This window comes from Penicillium lagena (assembly GCF_028827675.1).
Source record: "Penicillium lagena strain IBT 129212 chromosome Unknown utg000002l_segment0_segment0, whole genome shotgun sequence".
In the NCBI taxonomy this organism is placed as follows: domain Eukaryota; kingdom Fungi; phylum Ascomycota; class Eurotiomycetes; order Eurotiales; family Aspergillaceae; genus Penicillium; species Penicillium lagena.
In genome coordinates this window covers 5,223,447-5,241,020 of record NW_026623223.1, presented here as the reverse complement: position 1 = coordinate 5,241,020, position 17,574 = coordinate 5,223,447, and the positions used below count along the sequence as shown (strand labels likewise).

The following is a 17,574-nucleotide window of genomic DNA, read 5'->3' as shown; positions in this document are numbered from 1 at the left end:
GGCGGGAAGGCTTGGCGGTGATGGATCCTTGGCTCAGTCTGTAAACGCCCAACGAAGTACAACAAGAATGAAGAACAACCCAGTAAAAGTGGACGAAGGGGGTTATGAAAGCTACAGTACTTTCGACTACTGGTCGATAAGCCGGCCTGGCAGTCATGAAAGTCAATTTTTTTTATAATCCTCGTCTATGGGATTCGGTCAACTCCAGCCTACAGCAAAAGTCTGCTCCAAGGCGATACACGCATGATTAACGAAGCCATCCAGTGGACAGCCCGGGGGGCTATGTATGCAGATCGAGATCCATAGCCAAGTGTGGAGGATAGATAGGGTATCGTATCGATCGTGACGTGGCAGAAGGTGGGTGCGCTGGACGACAGGGAAGGAAAGAAGAAAGACAAAAACATGTGCATAGATCGTGTCATAAGGTCAACTCAGCCCACGCCCCTGGCCGTCTCAGGCCTCCCTGGCGGCATCGCGAGGGCGACGACCTCGGCCCGCTCCAGCAGTCCTGAAAAGAAAGGTTAGATGGGTCAACTTTGGGAGGCTGACAAAACTTACATGCTGATTCGTCGGGCCACGGTTGCAAGCCCAGTATCGTTCGCGGCCTCGCGTTCAGCACGTTCCAGTGCCGCGCGCCGGTCTTCTTCGGTCTTACGGATGACCTCCTCCTGGCTCGGCGGCAGACGCTCATTTTGAATATCCACCATCCGCGCATCCTCGAAGTTGGTAATAGCCTGTTTGATGCCCTCTGCACCCAGCATGAGGGTGCCAGCCGGAAGACGACCGCCGGCCGCTGTCTTCAGTTCCGACACACTCTCAGACTGCTCGCGCAGCACTTGGAAGACCCGGGAGAGACGGCCAATGGCAAGAATCTTGTTTTTGATTGCCCGCCGCTTGAACTCGCTGACGTCGACACCAGCTTCGGGGATGGGCTCGATAGGCTCGGGCGGACCAGGAGGGGATGCGGACGTCGGCGTGTCGTCCTCCAATTCCTCTTTGGAGCAGGTGTTGAGGATGGCGATGAGCATGTCGGTGATCTTCTCTCCGACAAACGGCAACGACCAGGTGAAGACATCCATGAAATTTGGCAGCCAGTACGGGTGTGGAGTGCAGTTGAATTGCCGGATGTTCATCACGTTGTTCTCGTACTTGAGAACGGCCGCCTTGTTATTGTATACATCGAGGTAGTTGGGCGCACTGAAGATGGTCATCACACTAGGGAAGCCGGTCGTCCGCGTCTTTCTGTACATGCGGTACCCGGCGTCCTGCGCCTCGTGCGCTCGGATGATGGACAGCAGGTTGTTCTTTTCCAAAAACGCGCAGGCGGCCGGATACGAGAAGAAGTAGGAGCAGCCACGAACGCTGTTATGGATGAAAAAGTCACCCGTCTTCTCTTGCCCGAATTCCTCCAGAGGGTCTGCCCAGAGAATGTCGCACATGAGCCCATGCGTCGGAGGTTCTCGGAAGCGATCGATCTAGGGCAGCGGTCAGTGTGAATCACGCGACATATAGTTGCGCTCTACATACCGCCTTGATGTCCTCCAAAGTGTGCAGTTCCGGGCTGAGACCGCCGTGGATGCAGAGGAACTGTTTGTTCATGACCGCCGCCAGCGGCAGGGAACAGAAAGATTCGATGCAGGCCTCGTAAATCCGCTCGCTATACTTGTGCTTGCATTCCAGCTTGAAGGTGAAGTAGTCCGTAAGATGCCGGCACTCGTGATTACCGCGGAGCAACCACAGCGAATCCGGGTACCAAATCTTCAAGGCCCAGAGATACAGGACACACTAGACGTTGTGAGAGATGAGAAGATGAAAGGGCCGGAGCCACATACCTCGATGCTGAAGTACCCACGATCCACATAATCTCCCAGGAACAGGTATCTTGTTTCCGACGGGTCGCCACCGACCTCAAACAATTTCATCAAATCGTAATATTGGCCGTGGACATCGCCACAGACGGTGATGGGCGCATCCATCTCGAGCAGGTTCGGCTCGGACTTGAGAATCTGTGTACCTGCGTGAATGATCCATAGCGCCTGATCCTCGGTGAGACGGCCTTCGCGATAGAGGTGCTGTTTCAGGTACTGGAGGTTTGGCTTGGAGGGGTCATCGGGCGACCAGAACATGTCGTCCGGGGGTGTGCTTAGAGCGGGAGCTTGGACCTCTGGGCAGCACAGACATCCGTCAGCGATGGACTTTCTTGCAAAAGCGACCGAGGGGTGCTGCAGGCGTTGTTACCTTTGACCACGCGCTCCAGCGTCGACACCTGGGAGCCATCCTCCATCGTGTGCAGGGAGAAGTCGATCTCTGGGACCGGCTTCTTGTTGGCCACGGCATGTGCGAGAGTCCGATCCATGTTGGATGGGCGTTAATGGGGAGGGGGGAAGTTGAAAGGGCGATCGGAGATGGGGAGGCGTGAAGAGAGGGGCGAGAGAGATCGCGCGGAGACCCAGTGGCCCGGGGGAGTGTTCAGCGCAGGATGGATCTCCCGGGGGGAGGAGGGATGAAGAAGGAGGGAAGAAGACCAGGATCAGATGCAGAAAGTCGATGGATGGCAAAGGAGAAAGAAGGTCGCGTGGAGGGGCGAAGTGTGTTGTGAAGAGAATCAAGCACAAACAGGAGAAAGCCCAAACCAAATCTCAGCCCCAGGCCCCAACCGCGGGAAGATCTGCACCGGACTACGGTACACAGGGCATCCATCCGATCTTGCTATTGCCCTCGCTATTATTGTGAGTACGTACTCTCTTCTATTCATGTACAATATTCCATTAACTCTCTATACTTGTCATGGTGACCTCGGCCATCCAGCTACTACCCGCTCGGCGTTACACGGCAGTTATTCGGTGAGACCCTCCAGTCCCAACTAGAACAGGAATATATAGCTACCCATGAACACCCTGCACTTGATCCTAAGAAACCATGTATCTGTGGCTGGTTCTCGCCCTCTCTGTGACCGGAGTGTCATTTACCACTCCATGCATCTACCAGTCCTACAAATGCGGCTCGGCTCTGGCCGCTATTGACGGTAAAACATCGCCATTCAGCTCGCGGACCTGCTGAATTGACTACCAACCAGGCTATACCGTCGCCGAACTGGTCGCGGCCGTCAACCAGACTCTCACAATTCCCCCGCTCACTTCCACGCAGCTCCTGCAAGTGCTCTATCGCTGCATTGATATCAAGGGCAGCATCACCGGCAACTCATTCTGTATCTCTGAGTGTTTGGCTTCGTCGAATATGACCATGGACGACCAGTGCAGCATAACCCCGCCGACGAATGGGACAGTCACCGTCACTGTCACTACAACCGTCACGAATCCGGTCTCGCCATTCTGTTTCACTCAGTGTCAGACGTTCTGCTTCGGCAATCATGATTGTGACTTGAGATTGGCTCCCATAGCTGCTCCTGCTACGGTGACTCTACAGTAGTGCTGATTTGTGAAACATTTTATTACCGATTTTTTTATATACCCCATGGCGATGATGAACTGTATATGCGTAGTCCATTCCCAACGCGTTTGATTGAATGGATGATATCGTGATATTGCTGTTCGGAGGACACTGTATGAACAATTTCAACAGCAAGAGATAAGACGGTTGTACCAAATAGAGATTGAATTAAATATTGACTACCTAATGTATCCATAGGCATTGGTCTCAAATCTCTGCTTTCTTCTCTCCAGTACCCCCTCAAAAAGACAACACTCAACCAAATAAGCCAACAAGGATAAACAATGAGCGAATACCTCCTGATCCTACCGAAATTGACGGCGCACAGACGGCCTTTTGGTCAAAAGTGAGCGGACTCAAAGGGGAGCCCCGACGGGGGCAGTGCCACGAGGAGCGAAAGACCAATTCCACAACATCCAGGCAATGACCACATTGGTCAGTAGCCAGTCCAGCAATTCATATAGTGAACCACCGGGGATACTACCCGGGGCAGGGTGCTACATGATACATTGGTCGTTGCGCGTGCCGGGCTTGGTGTCGCAGCCGGCGAAGCAGTAGGAGTTGCCGGTGATATCGCCTAGAATATCGTAACAGTGGAATAGGGTTGCGGACAACTGGGCGGTCGTCAAGATTGGGATGGACGCTGTGTCATTGACGGCTGCTAGCAGCTGGGTAGAGGTGTAGCCTATGGATTGTAAGAGAAGTGAGTCAATGATATCGAACTATAATGGGACATCCCCTACCATAAGGAGCAGCAAGCAGCACAGAGCCGCACTTCAGCGACTGGTACTCGCAATTGGCAGCTTGCTGGGCATGCACTCCAGCCAGGAGGAAGCCGAAGAAGGTAACAAATTCCATCATTTTGGCAGAGGCGGTGCTGATCAACGGTTAATCGACTTTGAATCTGGCAGATGCGCCGGAACAGAATTGATGCCAGTGATGGCAACGGCCTTTTTATAATTAGCCATAGCTGTCTAGCCTGCGCCATTTCGGCTTTCCATGTCACACTCAAAATACAATTGTCTCGGAGGTTTGGGTTACTTTTGGCCTACCCTGTCTGTTGGTTTGTTCTTCATAAGAATGTTGAAAATGTACCGAAGGCTTGTGAAGACAATTTGAAGTTGGGTTTAACTTTAAGGTTGACGGCTTACGGACCGATGGGCTGTCAATTCAACTCGTTACACCGGACCAGGCACTTCACATGCATCAATAGGTTATTGCAACGTTGCACAGCCAAGATCTCCATGGGGAAGCCTCGTACTTCCTCGTCGGGGGGAATTGATGTAAAGTTCAGAAGGATAGCGCACCTAAGTCCACGCCTGTTTCTATCTGTTTCTATTAAATCCCTCAAGTAGATTTCCCCAAACTAAAGTTGATCTCAAATTAATAAGAATCTAATAGAACGATGCATTGCAGTGACGGCGTCTATGCATAGGATGCAATGGTTCCCTAGAGTCAGAGGCGGCGGCGGTTGTTGTATATAGACAGGGCCGGCAGGGAGTGAGTGATAGTTGACCGTCAAAATCACTTGTTCCCCTATCCTTAAAGAGCGGCGGATCGGTCAGGGCGTCGATCGTAATCGGAAGAACTACTCATGTGGTGGTGGTACCCGACGCGCATAGAGCTAAAGTGGGCCTATTTGTGGGCTCACCAATCTAGCAGGGTCTAATAGATTTCGCGACACGTACTACTATGTAGGGCTATGCACGATGAAGGGCGTCCTTACAAGCGAGGTGTCCCGTGTGTAGGTTTTCCCCTCCCTAAGGAAATTTGGCACAGGATCCGTGAACCCGCGACTGCAGATACTCTCCACTATGGCGATATGTGAGCGTCTTCCTCAGCGGTTCGATCACTTTACTCCACAACACAGCCACTCGGCAAAAGAAGGGGAAGCCGGCTTGAACGGTTCTCGAACCATTAATAATAATATATTGTTTCTTCAAAAATATTTTTAAAAGCGCTAGGCTCAAAGAGGATTAGGTAACTTTTTCAAGTTCATGTACAATAATATAATTATAGCAGGTCGTTCTGGTTCTGCCCAGCCTAATGGAGATGCGATCCAAGAGTCACTATGACGAAACAGAAATAGACCGTCCTGTAGCAGTCTGGTGTTCACCTTCTGCTAATTCTCTCGTACTTTCTGACCCTTCCTCAATCCTGCTGAAAGTCTTTCGGTTTCTCACATGAGATAGAACGATATTATCAGAGGCGGGCTTGCGGCCGAAAATTGAACCCCACAGTTCTCGACATGGCCCCAGGGAGGTGGTGATATAGACGACGCAGTTCCAAAATCCTTGAAGCGGAAGGACCAGTGCCTCAAAGTAGCACAATGCGAAGCTGATGTCGCCTGCACAAACGAGAGTGTAAACTCGGTTGATTGTCGAGGGGACCTATGCAGTAGAAAGGGATTAGCCTAGATATCTCGGGTTGGGCGCTTGTGAATGGTTAATTACCCAGGTAATGAGCAGTGCAACGAAGAAAAGCATTGCACATTTTGTATAAGCCCACGCGGCTGCATCCGAACTGGACATCTGTGCGCTGGTATTGACAGGCTTGGTTTGCGCGTGGTCGACGGATGAGACGTTGGCTGCATATTGGGCAAATCCTCGGCCTTGCGGGAAATCGTCCTCTCCTAAGTGAGACCGGGGGCTATCACCGAGCTTGTCCATCGTCTCACTAACGATGTGGACCTCCGTAGTTTTCATGCTCATGACAGTGGGCTGACTATGCGAAACCAGACTTCGGAGCTGTCTGCGTTTTTGATAAATTTCTGCTCCAATGGAGATGTAAATGAAGCCTGCGGCAACGAAAATCAACCTATAGCATGCATGAGACTCTGCCACATTTCCCATTCTTCGAGTTCACTCACCAGACAGGTCCATAGAAGGTGGCAATTCGAAGCATGTCCCAATCCACATCAATCCAACACCAAAGCTGTTTTAATCAAAAGTCTGTCAGTTGGTGGAGTCAATTTTCATGGGGTCTTTGTGGTAGGCTGACTGTGGCGGGCCCGTAAATTCTTCCTCGTGCCTCCGTTCGCAGAAAGGCGTAAATGATAGCCGGAATGAACGGAATCCCGTAGCAAAGAAGTAGGTACTTCCCCTCTAGGCTCCGAAGCTGGCTGGATGAGAACCGATGGCGAAAGGTCAGCCAGACATTACAGGCCATTGCTAACGTCCAAAGTGCATCTGCTGGCATAAACCTTTGGTATTCATCAATACGGATATCAACAATTATGGACCTGGTACTTCAGACTCACATCTGAATCAAGAACCCTTGTGTCTGACACAAGGCAGTATCTCTGCCCGCCTGAATACCAGACAAGGAGATGAGTGTGGAGATGTTGGCAATGATGTTCCCCCATGATGCATAGAAAACCATGCGATTGATTGGCTTGTGAAATGATGCAGATGCAGTATAAGTGCCAATGACGAAAAGAGCGCCGACAACGGAGAGGGATGAAGTGACTCGTTCAGTGATTTCGATCGCCCTGTTTTGGCTTGGAGTGAGAGACATGGTGAAAGGAGAACGAGTGTGTGCAACGAAACAAAGGACCTGCTACCGGGCCGCCCTTTTTCATTGAGATCTGGGATATGAAAAATAAAGTACCACTTAAATGGAAAAGAAATTAAAAGAGGAGGCGAAAGGCGTCCTGAATTCACTAGCGCCAGGGTGCAAAGATCTTCCAGGCACGGATGGCGAAAGGGGAAATGTCAGTGTGCCGACGGCTACTGAATAATGTGTTGCTACTGTAACGAACTAATGAAAGAGAAAGCCAGCAGTGATCAGAGAGGCTCGTGCACGCTTTGAAATTATGGCACGTACGCTCAGACACGGACTAGGAGATGTTTTGTTGAAGCGGAACCCACAGACTACTCCACTCAATGCCGCCTATCCAGGGTACAATCTCGTTGGCGGGTAAAGCGTGAACGGGGCCTAGTCCAGTTCTGGGTAATGGTTTGGTACGAACAAAATGGACACCGGGGAACCTTCATGACATCCGCCCGAGCATATTTTTAACTTCGTATTCCATTCTCCAAAAACGGAAGAAATTACTGAGGGCAAATGCCGTGAAAGACTCTAAAGAACCCTGCTTACTCGATCATGAGAATTCTGTCTGTCTACGAAGAATTCAGTTCAGCCAGGAGGCAAGAGGGCAAAAATGAGTTTAGAATTACTAGTTTCCCGACGCAAAGGGTAAAGTCGGTACAATCTTGGTACGTGCGTACAACACATGCCTGCTCATTCGTAGTATTGCGGATTAGCTCCCAGGTCTAGGAGTAACTTCAGCCATCATGAGCAACCCATTGAAAGTCTCCTGGCCGTCGTTGTTCGAAAACCTTTCCTTCCAAGGGTCGTCGGCTAAAGTTAGAGTCGAAACCCGCCTACATGATTGCCGACCATGGCAGTATCTTTTCCAAAAAAGGTTTTCTGATGTTGGGCAACCCCAGAAGTCAAGAAACCATGTCGATCGCGCTAGTTTTCTGGGTCGGGAAAGGATTATTTAGCAGCGGCCGGACATGATCCGTGGGCCGCTCCATTGGACCAGGATAAGCTTCGCTCCACCACAAATAGTTCAATTTTACAGGCTGGTCGATTGCCGCAAGGTTCTCTGGCGGCCATGTGTTGTAAAACCCGGTGTCAGGGGGCACACACGTTCGGCCGTTTTGGTCGGACTTCCTGCGATTTGTGGCTAAAGATCGCCTTTTGACATGGACTTTGGCGCAATTCACCCCGTGAAGAAACTTGCATCGTACTCCATGAGCATCCACCATCTGTCAACGGGAGGGAGTACGCGGCCTCGGAACATGCGGTGGAACGCCTGCCGCCTGGATCTCCGGGACCCTCTTTCGAGTCATTTTGGCGCCAGGGAATTGGTAAGCGGCACATTATCCTGGCATGTGTCGACGATCCGGTACAACTGAGATGATTCACAGACGACTAGCGCAGCCCTCCGGGAAAGAACAGACAAACTAGGGGAAGATCAACGAGGGAATTCGCACCAGGATGATTACGCATCCACGCCATCGCGCTGTGGCCAGGCTAGCAGCGATCGGGATGATTTCCCTTTGCGGGGGTTTTGCACTCCAACCAACACAAGAGAGGGGTGGTACTACCAAACTCTCCGCAGCTTTAATTTTTTGGCTGGATTGGGTGTCGCCAACTACCAAAAAAGGCAGGTAAGTCTACGCTTGGTGATTATTTATTGTTATTTTATGTAGCCAAGCCTCCCAAGGTCTTTCCATGAATTAATAGCACTTTCCAACGAACCACGTTGTCCAAACCGCCTTTTGCGTCGGTGACTGTGTCAGACTGGGCCATCGACTGACCACATGAACCTCGCTAATTTCCAGTTGCAAAGTTTATCCCATTCCTCTTTTCTTCCCAAACGCCATGATCGAATAGGATCAGCAATGCTCATCTAACCTCGTCCTTGAAAACTGAAGACGATAAAGGCTTAGAATTCCAATCGGTCAATAGTCTCCTTGGACTATCGTACGGCACAATTATTATTATTATTATTATTATTGCGGCGGTCATCCCGTGTCTGGCTCGAATTTCGCACTATGTAAGACATAGACCCACCAGTTCATTAGTCATGGAAATTGCTACCATGCTCGTCGGCAAGGTAAAATCCCGGACTCTAAGCCAGATTATAGTCTAGATCCAAACAATGGTATCCATTGTTTTTTAAATCTTCGGTGATCGGCAATGCAAGGTCACATTGGGCAAAACGGTCGCCATTCAGGCTAAACAAGGCTATAAACATTATCACCTCCTGGCCTGCCTGATCGAATTTGGGATCAAGCTCCGTCATGTAACTTCCTTTTCGTTGAATTCACCTGGGGGACGGTTTTGGATTCCCCTTAAAATCATCATTCACCCATTCAAGAAACTGCGGCAACTGTTGTAGATGGAACTCCATTGCTGTGTGCCACACCCCGGCATCAACTCGGCTATCAGTTGAGTAGGGCCTTGAAGAGCCCTGGGAGAGCGTTCTGAGGCCACGGAGTCTTGCTCGCTTGTTCCACCCGACGTCGAATTGGGAGTATCGGGGCCGACAAAATGATATGACAGCTCGTGCCGCCTCCATGCCAGAAATCTTTCAACAGCAACTTGCAACCAGGCGGGCGGATTGAGCAGTTATACGGTCGCTTTCATTGAAAGTGACGACGACAGCCTACCTCCTAATAAGCCTTGGCTCAATTGGGCCCGTACATGCAAGATTCGCGCTGGTCGCCCCTGTGATCTAGTCCATACCATGTCTTCAAGTATTCGGGACGTGGGTTTTGTGGATATGCACGAGAAGGTGTACAAATGGCCATTAGCCTATGGCTAAGCAACAAGAGGATGAAGAGGCGGGTAGTCTCAACTACGAACACTTGGATATCGGATATGGAGGGTCTATGCATGTGGTTGCTCACGAAATTCGGTGCTCCCAAGCCTTGCTCCCAGAACGAAATCCACGTGTATTGCGCCAGACTGCGCAAAGAGATCAGAAATCCCCAATATCACGTATATCTTAAGGCGCAAGTTCTGGGCAGGTTTGGACTTTTCTCCTTGAGCGTGGCGCTGATGTAAATTCTCGGAGTGTTACAGGCGATACTCCACTGCATTTGAGTATTCTGGAGTACTTTTCTCAGAGCGCGAAAATCTTCCTTGAGCATGATGCCGATGTACATGCCCGGAACGATGAAGGGCATTAGCCCTTGAGAATAGCAATTGGGAACAAAAGAGCGCCTTTTGTCAGACTTCTTGCTCATGGAGCCGATGCGACTATTGTGGACGATAATACTGGAAACAACATTCTGAATGTGGTCGGGCTGAGCGTCTCAGAAGATGAAAATAATCTGGAGATCATGACAATGCTCCTTAAACACGGCACAGATTTGAACCACACGAGTTACAAGGGCATGACCACATTGCTCTATGCTACTTCTCCTGAGGTGATGCCAGCGGACTTGGATGAGGATCTCCACGAACGGAAGCATATCTGTGGAGCCGACGTGAATGTCGAAACTGAGGAAGAGACCACTGCCCTACATCTCACGATTACGAACGGCCATTACGGCTTTGTGCATGGGTTTGTGGAAATGTTTATTGAGCATGGGATTGATGTGAACGCTGAGCTAGTGGATGGGAGAACTCCTTTGGATATGGTGGAAGACGAGGAGACTCGATTTACTCTCAAATATGAGATCGATTTGCTTCGCCAGCATGGAGCTCGGAATGGAGTCCGAAACGGTGCTCGACAGATGCCTCCGTTCAGTCAAAATATAGAATAATGATGTCAAACCTGAATATATGCCAATCCCAAATTGTATACGTACTTAAAATGTTGGTCTATAGATCTGCCGAGCACGTGAACCCCATCTCCCCTCGTGACCCTCTCAACCCCAAACCAACTCCAACTCCTCCTTTCCCTCTCACACACCTCTCTCTCTACCATGTATGAATCCTACCGTATGTTTCTCGTTGATTTCTCTCAGCGCCCTTTTCCTCCCACTGACCCAACCAACCAGGTCCCCATCCCCTGCTGGCCCAGGTCCCTTTGACCGTCTCACCCTTCATCAACCTCCCCACCTCTGTGACATTACCCTACACCTACAAATCCGTCTCGTCAACCCTCCCCCCATCAGTGACCGTCGACCCCAGCAACCCAGACTCCAAAGCCCGCTATGTCATCTCAAGCAGCGGCGAACACGCAGCACACCCGGACGAGATCATGGCCGCCTGCCAATCTCTCGAACAGCACCTGAAGAAGAACCGCAGTGATGCCAAAGAGGCCATCAAGGCATGGAAGGAATCCATCCAGGAACGAGAGCTGGCAGAGAAGCGGCGTGTTGCGCCCGGGTGGCTAGATCGCGAAGAGAAGTTGTTGCAGCCTAGCAGGACAACGGCGTCCCCCGGCTCACAGGGTAGCCCGGGACCGAGTTTGCTGGACAGCACTTCTGCGGATCAGGGCGCATCCAGTCTGCCGACTATGGTCCCGAGGGATGGGGGAGAGGAGCTGGATCGGGCATTCGGAGGGCTGGGTGTGAAATGAGCCCGAGCTGCTTGGATGGTATGCCCATCATCCAGATTGAAGAAGCCAGCCCATTTCAAAACACACCCAAACAGAACAGCAGCTGGCACCGGAATGTGCTCGACCCCGAGGTCAGTCAGCCATGTCGCGGAGTTAGGCCCCTCAGCTAGACGATGCGCCAAACCGGCTGCACGTCATGTTCACGGAACGACGCTCTATCTATTTGTCCACCCTCATAGTCTGGGAGCGCTCATACTTTGGCAACACTACAGCACAAAGAACGTGCCCTCGTCAGCTCTGTATTATCGTGAAGGCTCTCGGATCATCAACCGGGCGCATTCCCTCGATCCGAGCTAGACTTCCTATGCCAGCTCCTATAGCTGTGATTTGACGCCACTGAGCTATACATATAGTTCCAATTCAATCTTGCCGCGATCGAATACTGTACATCTCTAATCTGTCCTATCTCGACTTTACCTCAGTATCAGGGGGAGCCTGCGTGGGAGAAATACATATCGCCAGAGCACCCAAATAAAATCTCATTGTAGGTACCTTCAACATCTAGCTTCTTCTTTTAACATACGCAAGATAATCTAAATATCATATTGTCCTGTCCATACTACCTACGTAGTTGAGCTTGAGCTCCCCGTCAACCGCAACAGTAAATCCTGCCCAAAGCGGAAAAGCCCCACCTCCAGCTTCGACTCACCCAAATCATGCACCGCGCCTTTTCCTTTTATCTCTTGCCTCAACCACCACAAACCCCAGCCCCCACCAAAAGAAAGAGAAGCTAATTCCCGCGGCCCGACCAATCCCGCCGCAATTTCATCATGGAAACCCTCCGTACCGCCCCAGACACATCCTCCTTCGTGCCTCTCGCCGAGCACCAGTCCCGGACGCCGAGCTCCTTCCACTCCGGCCCGCCAGTGCTACACTACCACAGCGAGCGATGCAAAGTTGTCATTCTCGAGCGCGACCTCCTTGCTACTCCCGCGCTGAATGCGCTGCGCGGTGAGAGCGCCGCCGTGTCGGCCAATGGACAGACGCAGGACGATCAGGATGAGGGCGAGGGAAAAGACATTGCTATTGAGGGGGTGGATGCTTGGGTTTCGTCCGAGTGAGTCTTTCCTATATACTGTGCGAATTGAGCTGCCTACTTGCGTTCTTTCTCAATCTTTTTGTGGCCGGATTAAGCTGACATGCTGGTCAAATCTAGGAAATTCCTACTCTTCTCACCCTCCGCCTCGACAGGCGTCTCAATCCCATATCCCTCCATCTCACTACACGCAATCCAGCGTCTGCGCGTACCTGGCGCAGAAGACACCGAGGTACAGGGGTTATACATGCAGATCGCGACGCCGGACGCTGCGCCCAGCGACGAAGACGAAGAGCAATGCATCACGCTGACAATCGTGCCACCAAGCGAGCCCGGCACCGTGGGTGAGAACACCGCAACAGCGGAACCGACAGTTCTGACACCCTCTGAGGGCGCAACGCCGGACCTCAGCGACGCGCCGACAGAGACACCGACACAGATGCTGTACGCTGCTGTGTCAGCATGCTCGAACCTGCATCCTGACCCCGTGGAGCCCGGCGATGAAGACGAGGACAAGTATCTAACCGAAGAAGAGCATGGGAATGCGCTGTTTCAGGCTGGGTTGATGGCTACGCGGACGACGGATGGTGGACTTCCGCCGCCTGTGGACGGGAGCTCGGGGTGGATTACGGCGGAGAACATGCATGAGTTCTTTGATGAGGAGGGGAACTGGATTGCTGGTGGTGAGCCGCCTTCGCTTCCTCTTGGTCCTGGCGCGGGGACTGTCAGGGCTAGAGAGGAGGGCGATGAGGATGAGCAGATGGAGAATGATGATGAGACGAAGTGGCAGAGGACGGATTAAATAGTTGTTAATTGCATAAAAAGAATTGGAGTTTTGGCTGTTCCATTTTTAACTCGTCCTCTACATTTACACGGAGAGAGAGACAGAAAGAATTCATTTTTGAATTACAACTACCCTAGGATAGAACCATGGATATTGGAGGGAAGAGAAGAAAAGAGAAGAGAATAGAAGCAAAAGCGCACGTTACACGTCAAAGGCGAGCTGCTCCAGCGTCATTATATCAAAACCAAGAAGAAAGAAAGCAATTATAAAGTCCGCCTTGAAACTCCGAGCTGTGGCCGAGGAGCGGAAAACAGAAGAAATAAAAGCAGAAAAAAGCAACTCATTCTTTTAAGAAGCCCTCGCCATCGTACAAACTACCCGGCGTGGTAGCCCCGATGCCTAGACCGATACTCTTCCCTGTCGGAGTAGTGAGGCCCCGTTTTGTCGGTGAGTTCGGAGCACGGCGACTGGCCATGCGAGATGGGGGCCTGTAGTCATCCTTTGCAAGTGAACGAGGCGTGCTCGAGGCGTCATCAGCAGCTCCGCCAGGCGTATGGATAAAGTTCACGGTGGACTGTTTCGGCGGCGAGCCCTGACGAGTAGCATCTTCCCAGATGGTGACGCGGTCTTTCACCCGGTTGCTGTGCACGGGCGACGAGGGGATGAGGATTATTGAGTCGCGGTTACTGGCGAGAGTGTCTTGCGAATCACGGTCTCGACGATAAGAGCGTGCGTCGGTCCTGGACCGGTACAGGGACTCGTTGGACTTGGGGAACTCGTTAGAGGCGAGAGGTGCGCGCGTTGGCGAACCGGATGTGTTGGTGGTAGTCGTTGTCAGTGACAGGTCTGTGGGATTATTAACCTCGGCCACTGATTTGCTGCGAGCGGATCGTGGAGTTGATGGGGGTTGGCTGCGTGGACCTCTGACTGCCGTCTTCCGTGGGCTCCCAGGGACGGGAGATATTGGTGATGCTGCATTCTCGGACATGGTCCATACCGGTGGCACCCTCTCGGGAGAAGGTGTATGGGTTAGGGCACTAACGGGATCGCTAGAAGGCGGCAGAGAGGTAAGGATCACAGGCAGCATACGGTCTTTCTCGACAGGGGGTGGGAGATCAGCCGAGTCGCTGGGAGCGTGTTTCCTCTTCTTTGGCGGGCTCTGCTTGCACGGCTCTTCCGCCAATGGACCAAGTGACTTGGCGACCTGTTGTTGTTTGGCACGTTGGCTGCCGTACTTGCCGAGCTTGGAAGCATTGAGAGGCGAGGTACTATTCGTTGGAGTCTGCGTCTGTGGTGGTCGGTTAATTGCGCTTTCACGCAGATCGACTTCCTCCATCCGGTCGAGATCCTCTGGCTCCTCTTCGACAGTTGGCGAGAACGGCGGTGCTCCGAAGGTCACCGGGGGATGAATCGAAATGCGCACGCAGTTTTGTCTCCTGTGACCCTTTCGCTGCGAGCTCACACTCTTCATTGCGGACGGCGGAGGTCCCCGTTGAGACAAACTGGAACGATGCATTGGGCTTTGAGGACGATGGATCACCGGGTCATTTTGTCGGGGAGACTCGATTGTAGGAAGCACATTTCGATGTGACCCGGGGCCGAAAGGGTCATTTCTCCGCTGCTGTTCACTTTCGTAGACAGTCTCGCATTGGAACTGGCCGAACTGTGGCACAAACGAGCCTACCGAAGAGCGCCAACTGGTAGGACGCGAGCTGTGGAATCCAGATATTGAGCCCGAGGCCGCACTTCGTAAAGAAGAATGCCGATTCAGCGGATTTGATGACAAGGATTCACTGCGGCGTGGCGGCGCACTGTAGCGTTCACTGTTGCTGCACGAATATCGTTCAGTCATACTGCGCCGGGGTGTCGTGAGCTCTATAGACCTCGTGCGGGCAGACTCCGCGATAGAAGAAGAACGGACGGGAAGTAGATGTGATGGCACGGAGCTGTTTGTCGAGATGAAGCTTCTTCGGCCATCTTTGACTCCAACATCGTTGGCACTGAATGGTACACACGTCCCCCCGGACGAGTAAATGGGCGAGGTGAGATCGGTAATCCTGCTATCTTCTAAGATCGAGCTGGCCATGGTATCCAGGCTGATGGAAGATAATCGCATGGTCGACTCATTGGGGGCGTACGTATATCGATTCGGCTGACGTGCTGCTGGCGGTGGTGGAGGAATAGGCTGGTCGGGCATTTCACCCGCCGTCTGGCTGATGATGCTGGCCCCTCGACTCCGTCGAGATTCGTTGTCTTCGAAAATTCTGGGAGGCGGATCGAAGATGCCGTGGGGACCGTGATCTTCCAACAGTGGGAAGATACTGCTGCGGTCCCGTTGAGACGGCAGAGGCCATGCTGGTGACATGGGACGCATACCGCGAAACCCGGTGTCATCTTCGCTAATCTCCGGAGTGTGGTTTGGAGTCCGCTCTGCAGGCAGCTCGAGAGCTCCTTCCACCGCTGATAGAGGCACGTCGTCTTTTGAAAATGATATCTTGGGCGACGGGCTGGGCCATCGGTTGGGGTTCTCGCTCAAGGTGATCAGCGAGCTCAGCCGGCGGTGTTTATGTGACGACCTTGACAGCCGTTTGGAGCGAGAGCGTGACAGGGAGCTGCGAAGTGATCGAGCCTTCTCTGTGAGTAGTGGAAACGACGAGTCCGAGTCGTTTTTGGATCGAAGGAGGCTCTCTCGCGAGGCTACCTCGCCCCATTCTGTAGGTTTGCCGTAGGGCAGCTGTCCATGTTCTCTTAGTGCACTTCCCTCCTCGCGAGATAGCTCCGTCACGGTGTCTTGTCTAAGGGGATATGTGCTGACACGCTGCCCTTCGTTGATGCTGAGCAGCTTCAGTGCATGGCGCTCCTTACGCACTCTGACCCAGACCACGATCCCCACCACTGAGACGACAATGAAGACGGTTGCAGATGCGGCGGAGATGGCGACGACGGCACTCAAGCCCAGTATGAGGGTCATCTTGGCGAGCACCCGTCGAGGTGGTTGTTGAATCCGAGCAAGCGCGTTCGCAGCAGGGATGCTCCCTTTAGCCTGTCATCCGTGGATGTCGAGCAAGACGGCTTGCCCTTGCAGCGTTCGGCGCGTCTTTGCTTTTGTCTGGATGCGAGAAGCAGGAAACACGAGTATCACCCGTGATGAGCACAGCAAAGCCTCGAGGTCGCAATGGGAGAGGGTCAAATTGCCGGGCAGCCACTGCCGTCGTTTGTTATGGCGAGTCATTGATCGGACCGCCATGGAATGTAAACCGCGTCAGTGGCTAGGGCGTGAAGAATGTTGGCGGCCACACTTGGCCCCTCCCCCTTCCATTGCCGCCGGTGACATCGGGTTGGAATCTGCTCATCCTAGTGGCCCGTTACGTGGACTGGGGACTTCTCCCAGTCACTGGAATGAAGCTCTTGTCGTCAGCTTTCATGTGAGACCCTGTTGATCCGGGCCAGCAAGATGAATGGCCGCCATCCTGCTAATTGATCTTTGAATGCATGTTGAGAGCTGCGTAGACGAGGGCTTCATAGCACACAACTTTGCACAGCCAATTTGCTGGACGATTTCAAGATCGCAGCTCTCAATGGCCAAGCCTGCGAGGGTAAGGGAGCTGCTGAGATGACGCCTCGGGGCCCAGTTGCCATAGGTCTGGTCCCGGTGGCCACAGCTCCGCATCGTGGGAGTGTCAGCGGGCAAGACCGCTTAAATCTCCGCTCCGGATCGATTGTCCGTTAGATGTGTCCAGGTTTCGATCCAAGTACATACACGCTGACGTCTACTCGCTCTACACCTGCGCTGACCGGCGTCAACCGAAATCATCGGTCATCTGATCGTGCGAGACCTACATCTTCACCGCCCTCTTCCTCTTTCACTCTTCCACGCATGGAATCACCACCACAGGCAATCCTCGATTCTAGCCGATCATGGCCGTTCGCTTCGATCTTCCCTCCGTCCACGAATGACGTCCTCCTTGCTTGCATTGTGATGCACCGCACATCCCACCTCGCTCCCCGCCAAACTGGCCTGATCGTCTTGCCCTGGGGCACATAGCGTCATTTATCCACAGGAACCACTGGCCAGCAGCCGAGCGACACCGGCAGACAATGTCTTAGCTTTCCCCACCAGGCCAGGGCGTGTCCTATCTTCCCCCCACCAGCGTGGCTCACCGGTTGCTGCTGCCTTAGTGGCGTTATCTTCCAGAACTCGCCCCTCCAGTCCTATAT

The 17,574-nt window shown here is 52.5% G+C and overlaps 10 protein-coding genes across 10 annotated transcripts; 6 read left to right on the top strand and 4 right to left on the bottom strand.

The window, feature by feature from the left end:
- Positions 1-453: 453 nt before the first annotated feature.
- On the bottom strand, positions 454-2,356 carry N7510_004966 (serine/threonine-protein phosphatase 2B catalytic subunit; the record flags this gene model as incomplete). The annotated part of the gene is made up of 5 exons (XM_056976892.1): positions 454-508; positions 559-1,475; positions 1,528-1,785; positions 1,833-2,164; positions 2,239-2,356. 5 exons carry the CDS (start codon positions 2,354-2,356, stop codon positions 454-456), a joined length of 1,680 nt encoding a protein of 559 aa, XP_056836848.1.
- Positions 2,357-2,787: 431 nt separating this feature from the next.
- Positions 2,788-3,429, top strand: N7510_004965 (uncharacterized protein; the record flags this gene model as incomplete). The annotated part of the gene is made up of 2 exons (XM_056976891.1): positions 2,788-2,824; positions 3,077-3,429. 2 exons carry the CDS (start codon positions 2,788-2,790, stop codon positions 3,427-3,429), a joined length of 390 nt encoding a protein of 129 aa, XP_056836847.1.
- Positions 3,430-3,947: 518 nt separating this feature from the next.
- On the bottom strand, positions 3,948-4,311 carry N7510_004964 (uncharacterized protein; the record flags this gene model as incomplete). The annotated part of the gene is made up of 2 exons (XM_056976890.1): positions 3,948-4,135; positions 4,194-4,311. 2 exons carry the CDS (start codon positions 4,309-4,311, stop codon positions 3,948-3,950), a joined length of 306 nt encoding a protein of 101 aa, XP_056836846.1.
- Positions 4,312-5,858: 1,547 nt separating this feature from the next.
- On the bottom strand, positions 5,859-6,302 carry N7510_004963 (G-protein coupled receptor; the record flags this gene model as incomplete). The annotated part of the gene is made up of 1 exon (XM_056976889.1): positions 5,859-6,302. The coding sequence occupies one exon, from the start codon at positions 6,300-6,302 to the stop codon at positions 5,859-5,861; it is 444 nt and encodes a 147-aa protein (XP_056836845.1).
- A 1,860-nt stretch (positions 6,303-8,162) lies between these two features.
- On the top strand, positions 8,163-8,375 carry N7510_004962 (uncharacterized protein; the record flags this gene model as incomplete). Its single annotated transcript, XM_056976888.1, has 1 exon — positions 8,163-8,375. One exon carries the CDS (start codon positions 8,163-8,165, stop codon positions 8,373-8,375), a length of 213 nt encoding a protein of 70 aa, XP_056836844.1.
- Positions 8,376-10,316: 1,941 nt separating this feature from the next.
- On the top strand, positions 10,317-10,736 carry N7510_004961 (ankyrin repeat domain-containing protein; the record flags this gene model as incomplete). Its single annotated transcript, XM_056976887.1, has 1 exon — positions 10,317-10,736. The coding sequence occupies one exon, from the start codon at positions 10,317-10,319 to the stop codon at positions 10,734-10,736; it is 420 nt and encodes a 139-aa protein (XP_056836843.1).
- Positions 10,737-10,898: 162 nt separating this feature from the next.
- N7510_004960 (uncharacterized protein) lies at positions 10,899-11,497 on the top strand (the record flags this gene model as incomplete). The annotated part of the gene is made up of 2 exons (XM_056976886.1): positions 10,899-10,914; positions 10,974-11,497. 2 exons carry the CDS (start codon positions 10,899-10,901, stop codon positions 11,495-11,497), a joined length of 540 nt encoding a protein of 179 aa, XP_056836842.1.
- An 809-nt stretch (positions 11,498-12,306) lies between these two features.
- Positions 12,307-13,374, top strand: N7510_004959 (Voldacs domain-containing protein; the record flags this gene model as incomplete). The annotated part of the gene is made up of 2 exons (XM_056976885.1): positions 12,307-12,593; positions 12,693-13,374. 2 exons carry the CDS (start codon positions 12,307-12,309, stop codon positions 13,372-13,374), a joined length of 969 nt encoding a protein of 322 aa, XP_056836841.1.
- A 322-nt stretch (positions 13,375-13,696) lies between these two features.
- N7510_004958 (uncharacterized protein) lies at positions 13,697-16,327 on the bottom strand (the record flags this gene model as incomplete). The annotated part of the gene is made up of 1 exon (XM_056976884.1): positions 13,697-16,327. The coding sequence occupies one exon, from the start codon at positions 16,325-16,327 to the stop codon at positions 13,697-13,699; it is 2,631 nt and encodes an 876-aa protein (XP_056836840.1).
- Positions 16,328-17,086: 759 nt separating this feature from the next.
- N7510_004957 (uncharacterized protein) lies at positions 17,087-17,401 on the top strand (the record flags this gene model as incomplete). The annotated part of the gene is made up of 1 exon (XM_056976883.1): positions 17,087-17,401. One exon carries the CDS (start codon positions 17,087-17,089, stop codon positions 17,399-17,401), a length of 315 nt encoding a protein of 104 aa, XP_056836839.1.
- Between the last annotated feature and the right edge of the window lie 173 nt (positions 17,402-17,574).